This window comes from Anthonomus grandis, chromosome 10 (assembly GCF_022605725.1).
Source record: "Anthonomus grandis grandis chromosome 10, icAntGran1.3, whole genome shotgun sequence".
Taxonomy (NCBI): domain Eukaryota; kingdom Metazoa; phylum Arthropoda; class Insecta; order Coleoptera; family Curculionidae; genus Anthonomus; species Anthonomus grandis.
The window spans coordinates 27,502,737-27,520,398 of NC_065555.1; the positions used below are offsets into that span (position 1 = coordinate 27,502,737).

The 17,662-nt window shown below is 33.9% G+C and overlaps 1 protein-coding gene across 8 annotated transcripts in view; it reads left to right on the forward strand.

Moving 5' to 3' along the window:
* LOC126741031 (probable phospholipid-transporting ATPase IM) overlaps positions 1-17,662 on the forward strand; it is a 374,205-nt gene that overhangs the window by 200,957 nt on the left and 155,586 nt on the right. For 7 of the 8 annotated variants that reach the window (XM_050447297.1, XM_050447302.1, XM_050447300.1 and 4 more), the window contains 2 exons: positions 5,382-5,440; positions 5,530-5,742. In XM_050447297.1, coding sequence (XP_050303254.1) covers positions 5,382-5,440; positions 5,530-5,742 — 272 coding nt within the window. Of the gene's footprint in view, positions 1-5,119; positions 5,317-5,381; positions 5,441-5,529; positions 5,743-17,662 lie in introns of those variants that run through there. The other variant, XM_050447303.1, reaches the window with a different exon arrangement.

The following is a 17,662-nucleotide window of genomic DNA, read 5'->3' on the forward strand; positions in this document are numbered from 1 at the left end:
AAACAGTAAACTTCAGCTTCCTTCACCACTGACATTGTACCATTTATATACACATTAAATAGTAGTGTAGAGGACGGTTCCTTGTGGCACCCCAATTTCAACAGTTTGATGTTTACTGTTTTTTTCTGAAATTGTTGTCTTTCTCTAAGGTAGGATTTAATTAGGTTGTCTTCCCCTCCTCTTACCCCATTTTTAAGTGATTTATTACTTAATTACATTACATACTTAATTACATACATATTTACAACTTAACAAGTGTTTTTGTATATTCGCACAATAGTCGTTACTTTGTTGAATTTTATGACATAATTTTTTTGGAATATTAATAAAATAGTTATTAAATTCATCAGCTATCAATTTCTTATCTGTTATTTCTTCATTTTGACTATCCTTTAGGCATTTAATTTCTTGTTTATATACCTGGTCACAGGTGGCCTCCTATATTTATATATATTTTAACTAAGTTTAAACTAATCTAGTAGCTTTAAAAGAGATGTTATCTTTAGTACAATAACATCTCTTCTGAAGTACCTTTGTGGCTACATGATAAAGCTTTTAAATCCCTTTCAGTTGCTCTGAATAATTCTTGGTTTAAAGATGGGTTTCCTTATTCAAGAAGATATGACGTTGATGATCCTCCTAATTTTCCAATATTCATCCACCCAACTTCAAAACAATCAAAAGTCATAAAAAAAAACTTGTAAAGAAAAGGGTTTCGAATTATTTTTAATATTTTGATTGTGTGGTTCACAGAATTCTACTATTGTTGCTGGAAAAGTATGATGTTTGTTTTATGAAGTGGTATATTCCTGGTTTAGATCTTACCATGAAGGTAAATGCCAATTTGTTGTGACTACAGATTTTCTAAACAGCATTTTCTGTTAATGTCAAAGTGTCAGCACCATAGGTTAGAACAGGCAGAACACATTGGTTAAAAACCTTTCTCTTCAGATAAATTGGTAATCTGACTTTAATATGTGCATTAAGTTCTCAAATGCAGCCCAAGTTAATCCTATTTGCCTTAGCAATTTGATTATCTCTGTTTATACAGATTTCATGACCAAGCTAAGTGTATGAGGTAGTTCCTCCTACTTCGATGCCATCTATGTATGCTGCTTCACCAAGTACAAGGTTAGTCATTAATTCGGTTTTTGTCACATTAATTTTTAGTGCAACCTTATGGGAAAAATTTAAACCTGAGGGTAGTACATTTACAACACAGGTAAAACAACTGTAAGACACAAAGCTTCAAAATTTCAGAAGAAAAGGAAAACTGTTATTAGTTATTTATAGAAAGTCAAGTAAGGCATCATAATTGTCATAAATAAATTGTTTACAAAGTTCTGAAAATTTTTGTTTATATGTAATCTGCAGAATTCTCAGCAGCAACTTATTGAACACTTTTGGTCTTATTACAGAATTACATCTTTGGCTTCCATCGAATCTAGGAAATAGTACATTAAGATGTCTTTCAGTTAGTTGTCTGGTTTTATGTTGGTGACTTATGTAGTTTTTATCTTTAAGCTTATACCAGAATACATAACTGGAGTATAGATATAAGAATCTAACATTAAGTATTTTGGCATCACATAAGAGTGAGATGGGGTAAATTCAAGTCAAGTCAAAGTCAAATCAAAAAGTGCTTTGTTGTTTAAAAAATATACATTTTTATTAACAAAGCATGACATATGTACTAATACTCAAAATACAGCTTAACAAGATGAATGAAAATAATTATACCTCATAAAGTAGTGAAATATAAATTATAAAATATACAAAGTAGTGGTAAAACATATGATTTAAGTTATAAAACCAATTATGTAGTAAAACAGAATAAAATATCAAAATCTGGCAAAACTTAAAGTACAAAAAATAAAAGGTATTAAAACTAATATAAGGTATATCATAAACTATAAAACCAATTAAAAAAGATATACTTATAATTAAATTTCTGACGAGTCACAGTGATGTTGGACCTTGCAGCCTGCTACAATTTTTAAAAATAAGGAAAAATGTTTCCAAAATGAAGAGAGAAGTCAGCGTCAAGATCCTCCGTTTCACAAAGTGCGTTCTGCAGGATTCTCTTTCAGGAACATTTACAATGAATCTAACTGCCCTCTTTTGAGTAGTGAAGAGGATATTTAAAAGGCCTTGATTAGCCACACCCCAGAATGGTATACCATACCGGAGATGTGACTCAAATAAAGAAAAATATACAGTTCTAGCCAGTTTGTGACCCATTTCCTCCCTAACTTTGCTCACTGCAAAGCATCCTGAAGAGAGTCTCCTATTTAAAGCCAGGATATGCTCCTCAAAATGCAGATCACAGTCAATAAGGATTCCCAAGAACCTAGCTACAGGCACCTGAGGAAGAAGATCTCCATTAAAAAGTAAATCCATGATATCACTTTTTATATTTTTTAAAAATTGACTTGACATCTGGAGGAATTTTAATGTTATTGATTTATAATAATAATAATAATAATAATAATAATAATAATAATAATAATAATAATAATAATAATAATAATAATAATAATAATAATAATAATAATAATAATAATAATAATAATAATAATAATAATAATAATAATAATAATAATAATAATAATAATAATAATAATAATAATAATAATAATAATAATAATAATAATAATAATAATATAATAATAATATCCTTTATTTGCCAACAAAATCGTATACAGGACGACAAAGCAACGTCATACAAAGGGGATCTAGCTTCCATAGGATACATTAATTTTGCTTATCTAGAATTCATAGAGACAATAGCCTTATATAAACAAAATAACAAAATTCAAAATAAATATTCTAAATATCTAACATAAGTTACAATTATTATCTAAAAGTAAAATTATAAAAACATTTAATCTGCAACCAGTGGTAAACAGCTTTTTTAAATTGGACTGTAGATTCAATGCTTCTAATATCAGCAGGCAGCATTCTATAAGCCCTGATGGCCATATAATAAGAACCCCTTTCAGAGTAAGCTGAATTATGCAATGGAATGCGGAGATCGCTTCTATGTCGTGTAATCATAGTCACATCCTCAGCGTACATTGCCCTATTCTCAACAAACAAATACCATATTGTAAGATTGACTGTACCTGTCCAAAATAAAAGAGGCGAAGAGATACCTCAAAAACTACATCCCTTAATCTTCCAATCAATCCGCACAAGCTAGCTAATCTGGATTAAAGGTTTTTCTTATGTTTCTCCCAATTTAAATTGGGGTCAATGTGTATTCCTAAGAATTTAATACTATTGGCTATAGGAATTGACTGCCCACCAGACCACACAAGTAGAGATTCTGAGACAAAAGTGGCCTTTGAAAAATTAATCAACCCCGTTTTACTCGAGTTCAAAGACAACTTACTGTCCAGACACTAGGTCCTCATGCGCTCCACTGCGGTTGTGCAGCCCCGTGAAAGATCTGCCACTGTCCTCCTGGCAACTATATTTGATGTATCGTCGGCGAATTGACCAATCATATCAGAAGGAAACAGCTCAGGCAAGCCATTGACATATAATAAGAAGAGCACAGGTCCCAAGATTGAGCCCTGAGGCACACCTCTTCCTATAATTTGAGGGCGGGGAAAACGTTGGGAGCCGAAATGTGTCACACAAACTATTTGTTCTCTTTGCTCTAGATATGAACTGAGTAATTTAGATGCTGCACCTCTGATGACGTTCCCTGATGATGATACCGTTCCAGGAGGTCCAGCAGTAAAAAATGGTCAACCATGTCAAACGCCTTAGACAAGTTGAAGTACAGTCCAGCTACACTGGCCCTTCTCTCAAGATTATCCATGATATATTGTATTGCACTATAAATGGCCATTTCCGTCGATCTTTTGGGAACGAATATTGGTGTTTATTTATTATTTGATGGTGAGTTAAATAATTCATAACTATTTGATAGATGACCCTTTCAAACACCTTCGGATATGGATGGTAATACGAATACCGGCCGATAGTTGGCAATATTCGTTTTTTTCTCCCTTCTTAAAAACAGGCACTACTTTTGCCCGCTTAAGAGCAGAAGGGAAAATTTTGGTAGCAAGACTCTCATTGATCACATTGGAAATGGGTCCGGCTAAGTGAATCCCAACAAACTTTAAAACGAATACCGAAATTTCATCCGAGCCAGAGGAAAATTTATTTGGAAGGTTCATCAATATCATAAAAATCCTGAGAATTAACAGGATTGACAAATATGGTTGGATAATCATTATGCATGTATATTGGAGTTGTATACAGCTTTGTTGATGGTCAAGAGTAAAATGTTGAGCAAATAATTCGGTGACTAAAGCTGGGTTTTCAATGGACTGATCATCTTCCCTTAAAACAATATTGTTGTTAGTTTTATTTTTACCTGACTCAGATTTTATGATTGACCATGCTGATTTTATCGTATTTTTTGAATTTTGGATTTTGTTATCATTTACAGACTTTTTATAAGAGGAGATGTAACATCGATATTGTTTCCTTTCACGTTTGTATGTAACGTAGTGTTCCCTAGAATTAGTAAATTTATACCAAACATAGAGATCTTTTAGAATATCTTTTTATCTCTGGTGTAATCCAGGTTGGCTTATTTTTCAACCTAGTTGTACTTATTGGAAAAAAAATAGAAAAAAGATTAAAAATTAGATAAAGATTAAAAAGAAGTGCATTAAATGGCCCTCTAACAAAGTTCTCGTGTTTTTTAAACTAATGAACTCCTAATTTTTAAAACGTTTTTAAATTCAGGTGCTTTACAGTCTACATATCCCCACCATCCACCAAATTTATTATTTTTTTCAGTACTTAATAAAAATTCTAATTACTAAAAAGAGCATTAATAATTACATCAAAACTGTCTGGCCTTGGCAAAATGACGCAACAAATCTATTCGTTTTGCACCACAAAAAATATTTTATTCTCAATTTACTATTTATTGGGCCAATAATTGATGTTAACTAGACTATATATACTTTCTTGCTATTGGACGGTTTATTTATACCAAGATTTATGATGCAGTTCTACACCCATTTAGTTTAGAACGTGTATTTGAATCGTAATGGCTTTTAAAAAATTAAAAGAAAAAATCGTTCATTCGATATCTGTTTTATAATGAATGTTGTATATGGTCTAAACGGTATAAACCAGTTGTGAAATAATACACTGGTCGTTTAGCATTAATTTTATTTGAATGACAGAGCTCTTTATAGTTTAAAAAAAAAACAGTCTCTTTGGCAGCAAGAGCTTTATTTATGTCTTCCAGCCTCACACGAAAATATTCACTTTTTTCAGCTGGTTTGTAGCATAGTATTTATTTTTTTAAGTTTTAATGTTTTATTATATAGTTATTTTATTTTCAGATAATCAACGAAGAATCCATGCCAATGATCGAGTGTTTAACGGCCAGTTTAGATATGCTGTAAGTATTCAAACTTTCACAAAATAGTGCAGTAGTTACTACTACACTTTTTTCAAGAAGAACTAATATAAGGTTTTTTTCTATTACAGAGCAACTTCATAAAAACATCAAAATACTCCATCTTGACATTTTTACCATTAAACTTATTCGAACAGTTCCAAAGGCTTGCCAACTTCTACTTTTTGTGCCTTCTTGTACTGCAGCTCATTCCGGCCATTAGCAGCTTAACCCCAGTCACCACAGCGTTACCCCTAATTGGTGTACTAGGACTCACTGCTATCAAAGATGCCTATGATGATATAGTAAGTATTCTAATAAAATATTTTGCAAGTTTATTTATGAGTCATTTCTACAAAGAATAATAGATATAATAGTATAATAGTAAATATATTCAATAAGAATGGGCAATCTCTGAACTGGAGATACTACACGCCAAAATATGACGATTGAGCTTAACATTTCTTATACAAATGTTGTAAGTTTACGAGATACAGTATGTAATACAATTTTGTGATTTTAAGCAGTATCGTGTGAAAATTGGCGACTTTATGTGTTTTGACATGAAAATGACGAATTTTGTGGTAAATTTAGCATTCTTTATACAGGGCGTTAGTTACACCCTGTTACTTCGGTAAATTACAACATATCTTGTTTGTCTAATCAGTTATGGCGATAAACGACTAGAAAATATTAAAGGCAGTTCAATTTTGAATAAAAAAGATACTCTTGTTTAATTCATGTAACTCTATCAGTTTTTAAGTTATTTACATCTTAAACATTCAGCGTAAAGAATCCTAAGCCACCGTTATTACATTGACTTTTTTTCAAGTAGGCTTGTGTCAGCACGTCAGTTTTTCGTGTAAAGAAATTATATGACAATTTTACTGTTACTAAGTAAGAGTATATTATTTGTAGTAAAAATTCTAAAATAAGAAAATAAACACGTCATAATGAATATTCGAACAGTGAAATGCGTGATATGATTTGCGTTTTTGCTCAGTCAAATTATAGTGGACTTGGTGCAGCCAGAATTTGCTCCTGTTCACTCTTGTCCAAAATTTGCTACCTCAAGATTTACCAGTTCGCCTAGAGTTTGCTCAATTTATAAACAATCCGAAAACCAGGAATTTCTTAATGACCTTCTTTTCGCCGATGAGGCGACGTTTACTAGACGAGGTGTTTTTAATTGGAAAAACATTTATTTGTGGGACTCCGAAAATCCACAGGCTCTAAAGGAACGATATTTTCAGCATGAATTTAAGGTAAATATTTGGTGTGCTGTGATATCTGGTTTTTTATTGGTCCTTTTGAACTACCTCCTAACCTGAACGGGCCCCTCTATTTAAACTTCTTTGAACAACAGTTAAACCCACTACTAGAAGATGTACCACTAGCCATAAGCGGAACATGTGGTTTATGCAAGACGGGGCGCCGCCACATTTTTCTCTGCCAGTACGGCGATACCTGAATTAACATTTTCCTCACCGGTAGATTGGGCGTGGCAGTTTGGCCACGTAAAAGTCCAGACTTAAACCCTCTAGACTTCTCAATATGGTCACACATAAAGGACACGGTTTACAAAGATAGAATTAATTCCATCGAAGAATTACGACAGAAAATTCAAGAAGCTGCTAATATTATCAAAAATAATCGACAAATGTTATTTAATATTCAAAGATCTTTAAGGACGCCTCACAAAGTGGAAGCCGCGTATTTTGAGCATTTACTTTGAAGTTTTCTTTTAATATTGTTAGTAAATATTTGTTTAGTATTGTTCAGTAAACTGAATAACCAGTGTTGCAAAGCTATAAAAAATCTAAAAAATATCTATTTTTAAGGCGTGACAACCGAAAATCTGATTAGTAGATTTTGAGTAGGATTTTGGTGACTTCCACTAAAGTGTCAATATCTCGAACACCATCGATTTTTTACTAAGGTCATTTTGAGTTTATGAGTTTCTCCATCAGCCCGTTCAGCGTTATCGTTGACTTTTCGGACACCCTGTATGTTAAGTTCCGATTTAGAGCGTATAGATTTGTTTAGGGCTCTACATTTGTTGGTTCATTGGTTGTGAATGGCTTTTACAAATTGACAAAAGATTTTTACTAACTCAGTATTCCAAAAATGTCAGACTGAATTCCAGATTATTTGGCAGCTCCCCCTCCTGGAAGCTTCTTCCAAAAGGAGGGTGCGAGTTAGCTGGATCATGAGGCACAACCACAGCAACGTAAATCGGCGGATTCCCTTGCTAAGAGGGACCGCCGCTGTTCAAGCAGTAGAGCCGAAGCTCTTCATGGGGAAGCTCTTTAAATCATACTGTCACACGCTTTTCAAAAAACGGTGAAATGATACTTACGACTGGAATTCGTCCAAAGAGCTATCCGGGCAAACTGGAGACAATCCGCAAATTATCTGGCTTATGGGACACTACATGTTATAACAGGCATCTTAACTTGTCACTTTTTCCAAATTAAACTCTGCAGGAATCCATTGTGTAGGGCATTCAACCATGAAGACGAGCCGACAAAGCAGCATCTTTGCGATTGCGAAGAGATGATGTGGGTATGATATGCCTAGAATTGTGGGGCGAGTTCAGTAATTCCACACCCAGTCTGAGTGTGATATTTATGTGGCAACTGTCAAGTGCCCTTTGGTGACTGTCGTCAGACTTTTGATTTAGTGGACTGTATTAGATTTTGTGATAGATTGAGATTTAATATCGTTCTTCGTTTTTTCAATAAATATTCAAACGCACATTAGTAACGCATAATGGCTTACCTTGCTTCGTTGAAGTCGGGCTTGGTAGCGCTACCGTTCATTCGCTAGTTCGTCGTTCCTTCCATATCAGGCACTTACACTTTAGGTAAAGTTTAATTTAAGTCTATTAGAATTAATTCGTTAAATAATTACTGCACGAAAATCACCGGCCGCCGATATGTATAAGGCTGTTAGCGGTTAGCTGTTTTACAAAACCTACTTGCAAGTGCGTGTAGGTACTACTGCGCGTACTTCCTTCCAATTTTTGGCCTGCATTGCGCGAGGTCAGTAAGGTTACAAGCCCGCAAAACAATGTGCGTATTTTCGCGGAAAAAATATATTTTAAATAAAAAGGTTAATTATTAAAGAACCATCCCAATTTAAACATTCTGAAAAATAATTTGAAAAAAAATAAAAATATTCAATATTAATTCATCTTGGATTGATATCCACCAGTGACGGTCTAACGTTACTATTTCTGAACGATTGGTATGACGACACCAACAAGTAAGGAGTAGCGCACAAAATATAAACCTACCGCAACTGTCCGTACAATCCGTAGGTTATTTTGTGGAGTAGTGATTTTTTTCCTCCTCGGAAGGAAGGACAAAAGAAAACGCAACATAACCTAGATTCATGTTTAATTTACTTACTTTGTTTCCTTTTTTATAAAAAATTAAAATTTTCCGTAAAAGAAAATAATTTGGAATTAGAATTATGGAAGAAACAGAACAATTATTAGTAACTCATGAATTGGTAATTAACGAAAATGAGAAACCTATAGTCTGAGATTATATATTTTTAAATATATAATCTCCAACTTGTTTGCTTATTTGTAATAAAAATATTACAAATAAGCAAACTAAACTATACTAACTAAGTAGTAGTATATTTATGTTTTAGTTTTATTAGCACAATATTATATTTTTTTCTGCAAGAAAAACAAATGTTATGAAGGAAACGTGAAATTCAATCTACAAACCCCATAAAATTAATTGAAGGAATTTATAATAAATAGGAAAAAATCAACATTTCTTGACAGATGACGTTAATGACATTTCAACACACTAATACGGGGTGTGCGTAATTACGGTGTGTCTGGGTGTGCACATAATTTCATTTCTGAACGGAAAGCACACCAAGATGACTTTCCGATTTCTGAACGCTTTGGGCGTCACACTGGGTCACACTCACACTGGGTGTGCCGTTTGCTATAATAGGCGCACAGCAATAGAGCTAGATACGTATTTTCTTGGGTGTGCCGTTTCTGAACTCGCCTCTGCTATTATATAAGAGGGGTCACTTGGCGATGTTGCCGCTCTCGTTGATTTGCTGGACTGGATGACGAGCTAAGGGAGAGGTCTCTTACTCCTTCAACAGAGGCACAATGGGCATACTGACGCCTACCTTCTGCAGTTACACATATGGATACATACAGCTCTTTAACTTGTATAATAGTATTTTTGTTACTAGATTTTTAAATTGAAATAATATAACTGCATTTTCAGCAGAAACGACACACTTGCCGCTAATAGAAAATTTCTATCAACATTTTTTTAAAAGTCAATGTTTGGAAATTTAATTTTTTTAAATTTTTAGTGCATTAAGCAATTAAATTTGTGCATTAATTGTTTAAGGTCATCTCATGATATTTTTAATTGTGGTACATCAGTGAGATGTCGAATCTGTCAATCGACACAACACCTTATTACATTTTAACTCTCCAGTCTCTCAGATACCCAATCAGAGTTCTACGGTTCTCCCAACCACTCTTTTGGCTTTTCCGGATATTTCTAGGATTCATCTATAATCACAAGCTTTACCTACAGCTCCTGAGATACATGAAACAAATGCTCAAGCATCTCTCCATATCACACGGTCTATACAGCCACACTTAGAGAAAACAAGATATTCATCTACTGTTATAAAACCAGTCAGTAACTATGTAACGCAACATTTACAGACGGTTTCACAAACCTCATCGGAAGTATCAAACACTGCTGTCAATTTTCAAGCTGTAAATGATCCTGTTCGGCCGTTCGGTTTGCACATCAATTTGGTTGGTTGCACTACGGCCATGTCATAAGACACAGTTATGCTCTCTACTGTGGAAATTGAGTTGCAAGATGCCTTCGGCAACTTCATAAAAATTCGTATTGTACTCGACTCTGGGAGCATAGCGAGCTTCATCACTGAAGACTGTGTCAAGCGCTTGGAACTGAGTTCCTATTGAAGGCTTAAACGAAATGGAAACTTCTAATCGAGGTATTGTTGCTTGCATTCTCAAGCCTCGGGGTCAATTGGAACCAACTTTTAATTTTGATGCAATTATACTCCCTGAAGTATCTTTCAAACAATCTAAAGTTTTAAAGGAACATATTTGCAATTTGCCCTTAGCGGATAGTCATCCCTGGAAAAATGCATGCCCATATTAGTGCAGAGTTAGTATACCGTTCTTTATGGGATCCAATATGGTTATGGGAAAACTAAGTCAACCAGTAGCTTTAGAAACAATTGTTGATTTCATCCTTCAAGGAATAACCTCTCTTAACCTCATTGAACCATGTTCAGATTCTTTGTCGAGCTTCCATGCCTCTGGGGATGAAACAGCTTTGGATCATCAACTCGAGAAATTCTGGGAAATCGAGAATATTCCTAAAACTCTCTATCTGTCTCCAAAAGATCTAAAGTGCGAAGAGATCTATAAAACTTTGACGTATCGCACTCCCTCGGGTCGTTTTTCAGTACTTTTGCCATTTAAGCACCCACATCCTCCTTCCAACAGGTCCAAAACTCCAGAAGGATATCATTCGATTTCACAAGTATTGTTTTGTCTGACATCAAGCAGATGTATAGGCAAATATTAATTCAGCCTCAATATTATAACTATCAGTGCATTCTGTGGAGGTTTAACCCCACGCAACCTTTAGAAGAATATCATTTAGTTACTGTTTTTATGGCAATCGTTCTTCATCCTTTTTTAGCATTGCGTACCTTGATAGAACTGGCAAACCAGGAACAATTTAATTTTCCAGAAGCAGCAGAAGTATTGTGAAGAGACAATTATATTGATGATACCACACAGGTAGTTCTTCTTTGGAGTCCACCCTTGATCTTCAGACTCAATTTATTGAAATTATGGAAAGAGGCGGCTTTAAACTTAGCAAATGGGCTGCTAATCATCCTTAACTCCTAGTGATATTCAAACTTCTTGTTCTTTTGACAAAGAAGAACCTATGTTTATAAAGATTCTTGGTTTAAAGTGGGACCCTGCGCGTAAAAGAAGTATTTTCCTACTCCATCTACCAATGAAGGCCATGCACTAAGTGTGCTATTTTATCTGAGATTAGCAGAATCTTTGATCCACTAGGATTCATATTCCCGGTTTCCCTGCTGGCAAAGTCACTTCTACAGCGCCTTTGGCTAAAGGAAATTTCATGGGATGCTGAACCTAATGAGGAAATATTAGAAATTTGGAACAATTTTAAGAATCAACTTCATCAGTTGGCAGATGTTGCTCTAGAGCTGCATGCCTTTTGTAATGCAAGCGATATCGGCCGATCACCCCGATCGGCTATTTATAAACGCCTTTCAAAATGCATTCGTGCCTTTAAATGCAAACCTAAATCCTATAATCCATACATGGGAGATCTGTCATATTTTAGAGTTTCTTAGCTCAAACCATTCTTTCCTGTATGTGTAGATTTCGCTGGTCCTTTTTCCCTGACTATGTCTACGCACAAAGGTGCAAAAAGCTATAAAGGATATATTTGTGTATTTTGCCGGTTTGTTGCTAGGCGTGGCAGAGTCACTCAAATTTGGTCCGACCAGGGAACAAATTTCAAAGGAGCCGCAATTTTACGCTCCGAATTAGCCAAACAATGTTCTGAGTCACTTAGTATAACATGGAATTTTGTTCCTCCTAGTAACCCATTTATGAATGGTCTTGCTGAATAATAATAATAATAATAATATTCTTTATTTAGCACTTGGCTAATACATTCAATTTGCTAAATTTAGTAGTATAAAAAATAAGTAAAACCTATAGTAATACATAAACTGTACATCACATAACGCTATTTCTAAATAAATGTTTTTTAACATTCTTATTAAATAACCTTAAATTACTTGCGTTCTTGATTTCTAATGGAAGAGAGTTAAAAGCTTGCAACCCTTCAAAAAACAATGATTTTTGCAATAAAGTTGATCTAACTCTTGATATATGATAATCATTTCTTGACCTTATATTATATTGTTGAAAGTTGGATCTTTTCTCTAAAAAATGTTGCAGATATGATGGCATAAATCCATGCTCTATTTTATAAATTAAAATTAAATTTGCCTTAAGAATATTTTGCTTCACAGGAAGCCATTTTAATATTTGAAGCATCTGATTGATAGGTGTATATTTATTACCGTTAAGAATAATTCGCATTACTTTATTTTGTTGAAGTTGTAACTGATTTATATATTCCTGAGAGCATGATATAAGTAACGAGGAACAGTAATTAAAGTGCGGCAAAATAATTGTATTGTATACTAACATTTTAGTCCATTGAGACAAGCAATTAGAAATTCTCCTAAAAAACCCAACTTTCTTGGCAATCTTTTTAGAAATATAATTTACATGACCATGAAAATTTAATTGTTGATCTAAGAGTACTCCTAAATATTTTATTTCACTGACAAATTGAATTTTTGACTTATTAATTTCAATATTTAAACCTTGATCTAAAAATTTTTTACAATTTGCTTTGGTACCTATTAGCATACACTTTGTTTTTGATTCGTTTAGTTTTAATTTATTTTTACAAAGCCATTGATACAAAATATTCAATTCTGAATTTAAAATATTTGTAGCTTCCTTGTAATTTTTACCTGACACACAAATTACTGTATCATCTGAAAATAAATTTACGAAAGAGTTTTGTAAAACAGTATAGATATCGTTTATATATATAACGAACAACAGCGGCCCAAGAACACTACCCTGTGGTACACCTACGATACTTTCTATTTTATTTGAAAACTTTTGTCCTATAGATACTCTATTATACCTCTTATCCAGGTAATTTTTAATCCAGTCCAAAGCTCTATTACATACACCATAATATAACAGTTTTTTAAGAAGAATATTACGGTCTAATGTCTCAAAAGCACGTTGAAGATCCACAAATACACTAATAACTAATTTGTCTTCGTTAATGTCTTTTCGCCATGTCCCACACACATACTGAAGAGCAGATTCACAAGAGTGATTATTCCTAAACCCTGACTGTCCAATATATAACAGTTTATGTTGTTCAAAGTATTGTCTCAACTGCTGGCATACAATTGTCTCTATAATTTTATCAATGACAGGCAATAAATTTATTGGTCGAAAATCTGCAGGAATCTTTGGAGTGGTTACCTTTGGTATTGGAATCATTACACTAGTTTTTAAATCACTTGGAATTATGCTAGTTGATAGGCATGAATTAACTAAATGCAATAAAGGGTATCCAATGACACTAAATAAATCTTTTACCAATTTCACACCAAGCACATTATCACTAGTTTTTTTTATTTTTTAATCCAAAAACTGTCTTTTTCAATTGTGACAGATTGACATTTTTAAAATGTGAAATTTGTATATTCGGAGAATTAGTTGTATTACAAGTCCATTCTATTGTTTCAATACTTGCAGCAATATCTTGTAAGCTATCTGAATAAAATTGATTAAAGTTTTCCTCTATACTACCTGTATATGTCCCAAAATCAACATCCATATAATCAACAGATTGTTTGTTATTTCCCAGTAAACCTTTTAAGGTCCTCCACATATTGCGACTATCACCTTTACATTGATCAATTTTATTATCATAATATTTGGTTTTTTCAGTACGCATTACCGAGGTTACTTTGTTTCTGAGTTTTTGATAGCTTTTCCAGTCACAATCGGTTTTTGTAAAGCAAAATCTTCTATAAGCCAAGTTTCTTTCCCGTTGAACCTCTTGAACTGCCGCATTAATCCATGGATATTTTTTTACAGAATATCTGTTTTCAGGCGCAAACTTATCTAAAGCTGTTTGGATTATGCTTATAAAATCATTATATACAATATTTACATCTGTCGAGGTGTAATTCCAATTCGCGCCCACCAGTTCCTCATTTATTTGGTTAATAGTCTCACGATTTATAGTTCTTTTCGAAGTATACAGCTTATTATGCCTGAAAGAATCACTGCAATTTTGTACTCCAATAATTTCATGGTCAGTTATTACAGGAAAATTTCTCTGTATTTCTATGGCTTTAAACTCATTTGTATAGATATGATCAATGAGCGTAGATGATGTGTTTGTGATTCTTGTAGGGGCTTTAACAATCTGCTTAAGGCCACCAGTTTCTGCAATACTTTTCAATCGCTTTGCTTCATTGTTTTCTATTAAGAGGTCTATATTAAGGTCACCCAAAATAAATGTTTTCTGCTGATGTATTAGATCCTCATTTAATTTTTGTTCAAAGTAGTTTAAGAACTGTCTGCAATTTGAATTAGGTGACCTATATATCGATCCTATCAACAATGTCTCTTTTCCCACATGTAAAACGAAAGAAACTGGTGTAAAATCAGTTAAAGCACACTTAATTCGAGTTATAGGACTTCAAACCTTCTCCTTCGAAGAGTTTTATATCTTTCTTACACAGATTGAAGCTCTTCTTAATAGTAGACCTCTTTGCGCTCTTAGTAGTGATTTGCAACCTTTAACACCAAGTCACTTTTTCACTTTAGAGTATACTACTCAAGGTATTCCTGATCCAGACTTAAGCGAATTAAAAGTGAGTCGATTGGGTAGACGGAAATTAATCCAGCAGCTCGTAGCTGAATACTGGAAACGGTGGTCTCACGAATACGTGAATACCTTACAACGTCAGAAATGGTCTACAGTTAACCCAAATTTACAGAAAATACTCTTTGTATCATACCCAACGAGCAAAGGCACCCCTTGCAGTGGGGTTTGGGTCTCGTTACACGAGTATATCCAGGCAAGGATGGAATAGTCCGAGTTGCGAACTTAAAAACGGCAACTGGCACCTTTCAACGTCCTGTAGCTAAATTGTGCCTTTTGCCTACTAATTAAATTAGTTATAAGCTTTTTCTTTTTTTATGTACATATACCGTCTCGGTTTTAAAATCTACATTTTGCTGGGTGGAATGTTTAGAAATCATCATTTTCTTTAATTTTTAGTGAATATAATTTGTTTTATAAATTTAATGGCATAAATACGGTTTTGCGAACTAGTCTATTATTTTTATATTTAAACGCTCAGCGCGCATCCTGTAAGGTACGATGACGTCACGTCGACGCTGTACGCGCGGCAGAGAGTACCAAAAAGCAATCGCTGTTTGAACATATACAGATCGTGTTATCGTGAGGTACGTATTACCCAATATAATGGCAACACCGCTTGGTTGCGGCTTGCAGGCAGTGGAATTTTTCGTTTTTATTTTTTGAACCGGGAGTCAGCAGACCTCACTTTGCTGTGTTACTGCACGTTGCATTAATAATTTTTGAGCGTTATTTTCGTGTTTTTTTCACTATGGCTGTTTATACCCCTTCCGAAAGAGTTTAACTAATGATTTTATGGAGGCAATTCGGCAGTACAATGAAGAGATTTGTTGTCAGTGACATTTGAGAATAGACCGATTCCTTGTTCAAAAACGGTTTTAAATGTGCTTACAAATTTTGAGACATCTTTTTGTCTTCAAGATTGTAAAAAATGCCACACAAAACGTCAAGAACCACCTGTGGAAGTGGTCCAGGATATAGAACGGCGGGAAGAAATGGTTTGCAGTATCCTAGAACTTGATTCGACACGGTCCACTAGAAGTGTTGGAGAGGAACTAGGAATGAGCAATAAAACTGTTTCTCGTATCTGAAAAAAATATGGGTACAAATCTTTCAAGTATTCAAAAACTCAGGAAATATTTCCTGAAGACCAATGGCGAAGAATGGAATTTTGTGAAACCATGATGGACAAGGCAAATGAAAACGAATATTTTTTTAAAAATATTTTGTTTTCTGATGAATCTTCTTTTCCATTACATGGCAAACACAATCCTTCCATTGTTCGTTATTGGTCTCAGGAAAACGAGCACAGAAGTTTTCAGTTTCGTACCCAGTATCCTCAGAAATTGAATGTTTGGGCAGGTATTTTGGGCGACAATGTTATAGGGCCATTTACAAGCATGGATTTAGTAGGCCAACAAATTTAGAGGAGTTGCGAAATAAAATTGTTGAAGGTGCCAATTCCATTTTACCTGAAACTCTTTTGGAGGTGCGAAATAGCTTTTACGATAGGTTAAGTTTTTGTTTAGCGAAAGAAGGCGGTTTATTTGAGCCTTTTATTTAAAAAATGATATGTTGTTAAGTTTGTTTATTAGAGTTTTATTTCTGATTTTTTATAATATTTTTATCAGAGTTGATATTTTATTTTTTATTAGAATAACGCTTTAATTTTCATTATGCAAAACACAGCTTATTAAACATTTTAAGATTACAATTCTATGCGTTTTACACATTGTCATGTCTGTAAAACCCGCATTAGAATAAATATTTTAAAAATGCCTAGATTTTTGCGTAATATTTTGGGACAGTTTGTCGCCAAACGACGCAGCTCCCACGAAAGTCAGATGTTTACTAATCCCGTCCTCGGGCCGGCCGGGGCGGTGCTCAGTCGCAGGCACTCGTACACGCGCGACGTTGCAAAATTTCGCCTCTATGCGGTTTTCTATAAGTAACGAACGAAAACACGATCTGTATATTAAATCGTGCTGCCGAATCTTGTTTTTTTTGAACTTATACACTAAAGTTAAGCAAAACAAAAGCAAATTACAATCCATACAGTCAAGAACTGTGTAAGATTATACAATTAAAGATGGTTGTGCTAAATGAACAAATATCAGCGACAGGGATCCCTGCTGGATGGAATTGAGGAACCACGCCTTTCCATTTTTTTCGATCGTTTTCTAAAATAATATAAATATACAGTCCACTTTTCCAAGCGAATTAAATTCGCAATTCGGCGACAGTCAAGACTACAAATTAAAAAAGTTTTAAAATTAAAGTCTACAATCAAGTTAGCACTGTTGTAAAGCTCACTAAACTACGAGTGACAAATTTCAAATGTGATTACTTGCATATAAAACATTTAAATTTATATATACAGGATTGGCCATGCACATGATCTTTAACTCAGAATTTTAATTTTATGGAAAAAAGGGTACGACTTCAACCACTTTGACCTCGAAACTGTTTTTTAGGTTCATTTTAAGTATTAGGATTTTTTTTTTATATAGAAATCTCTATGAAAGTTGTTCAAATTTTAAGTTTCAATATTAAAGTTGTCCAAATAAATGTGTCTGTGACTGTATAATATAATACCTCCTAAGGAAATAAAGTTTTTTTGGGAGTTGTCGGTATAATA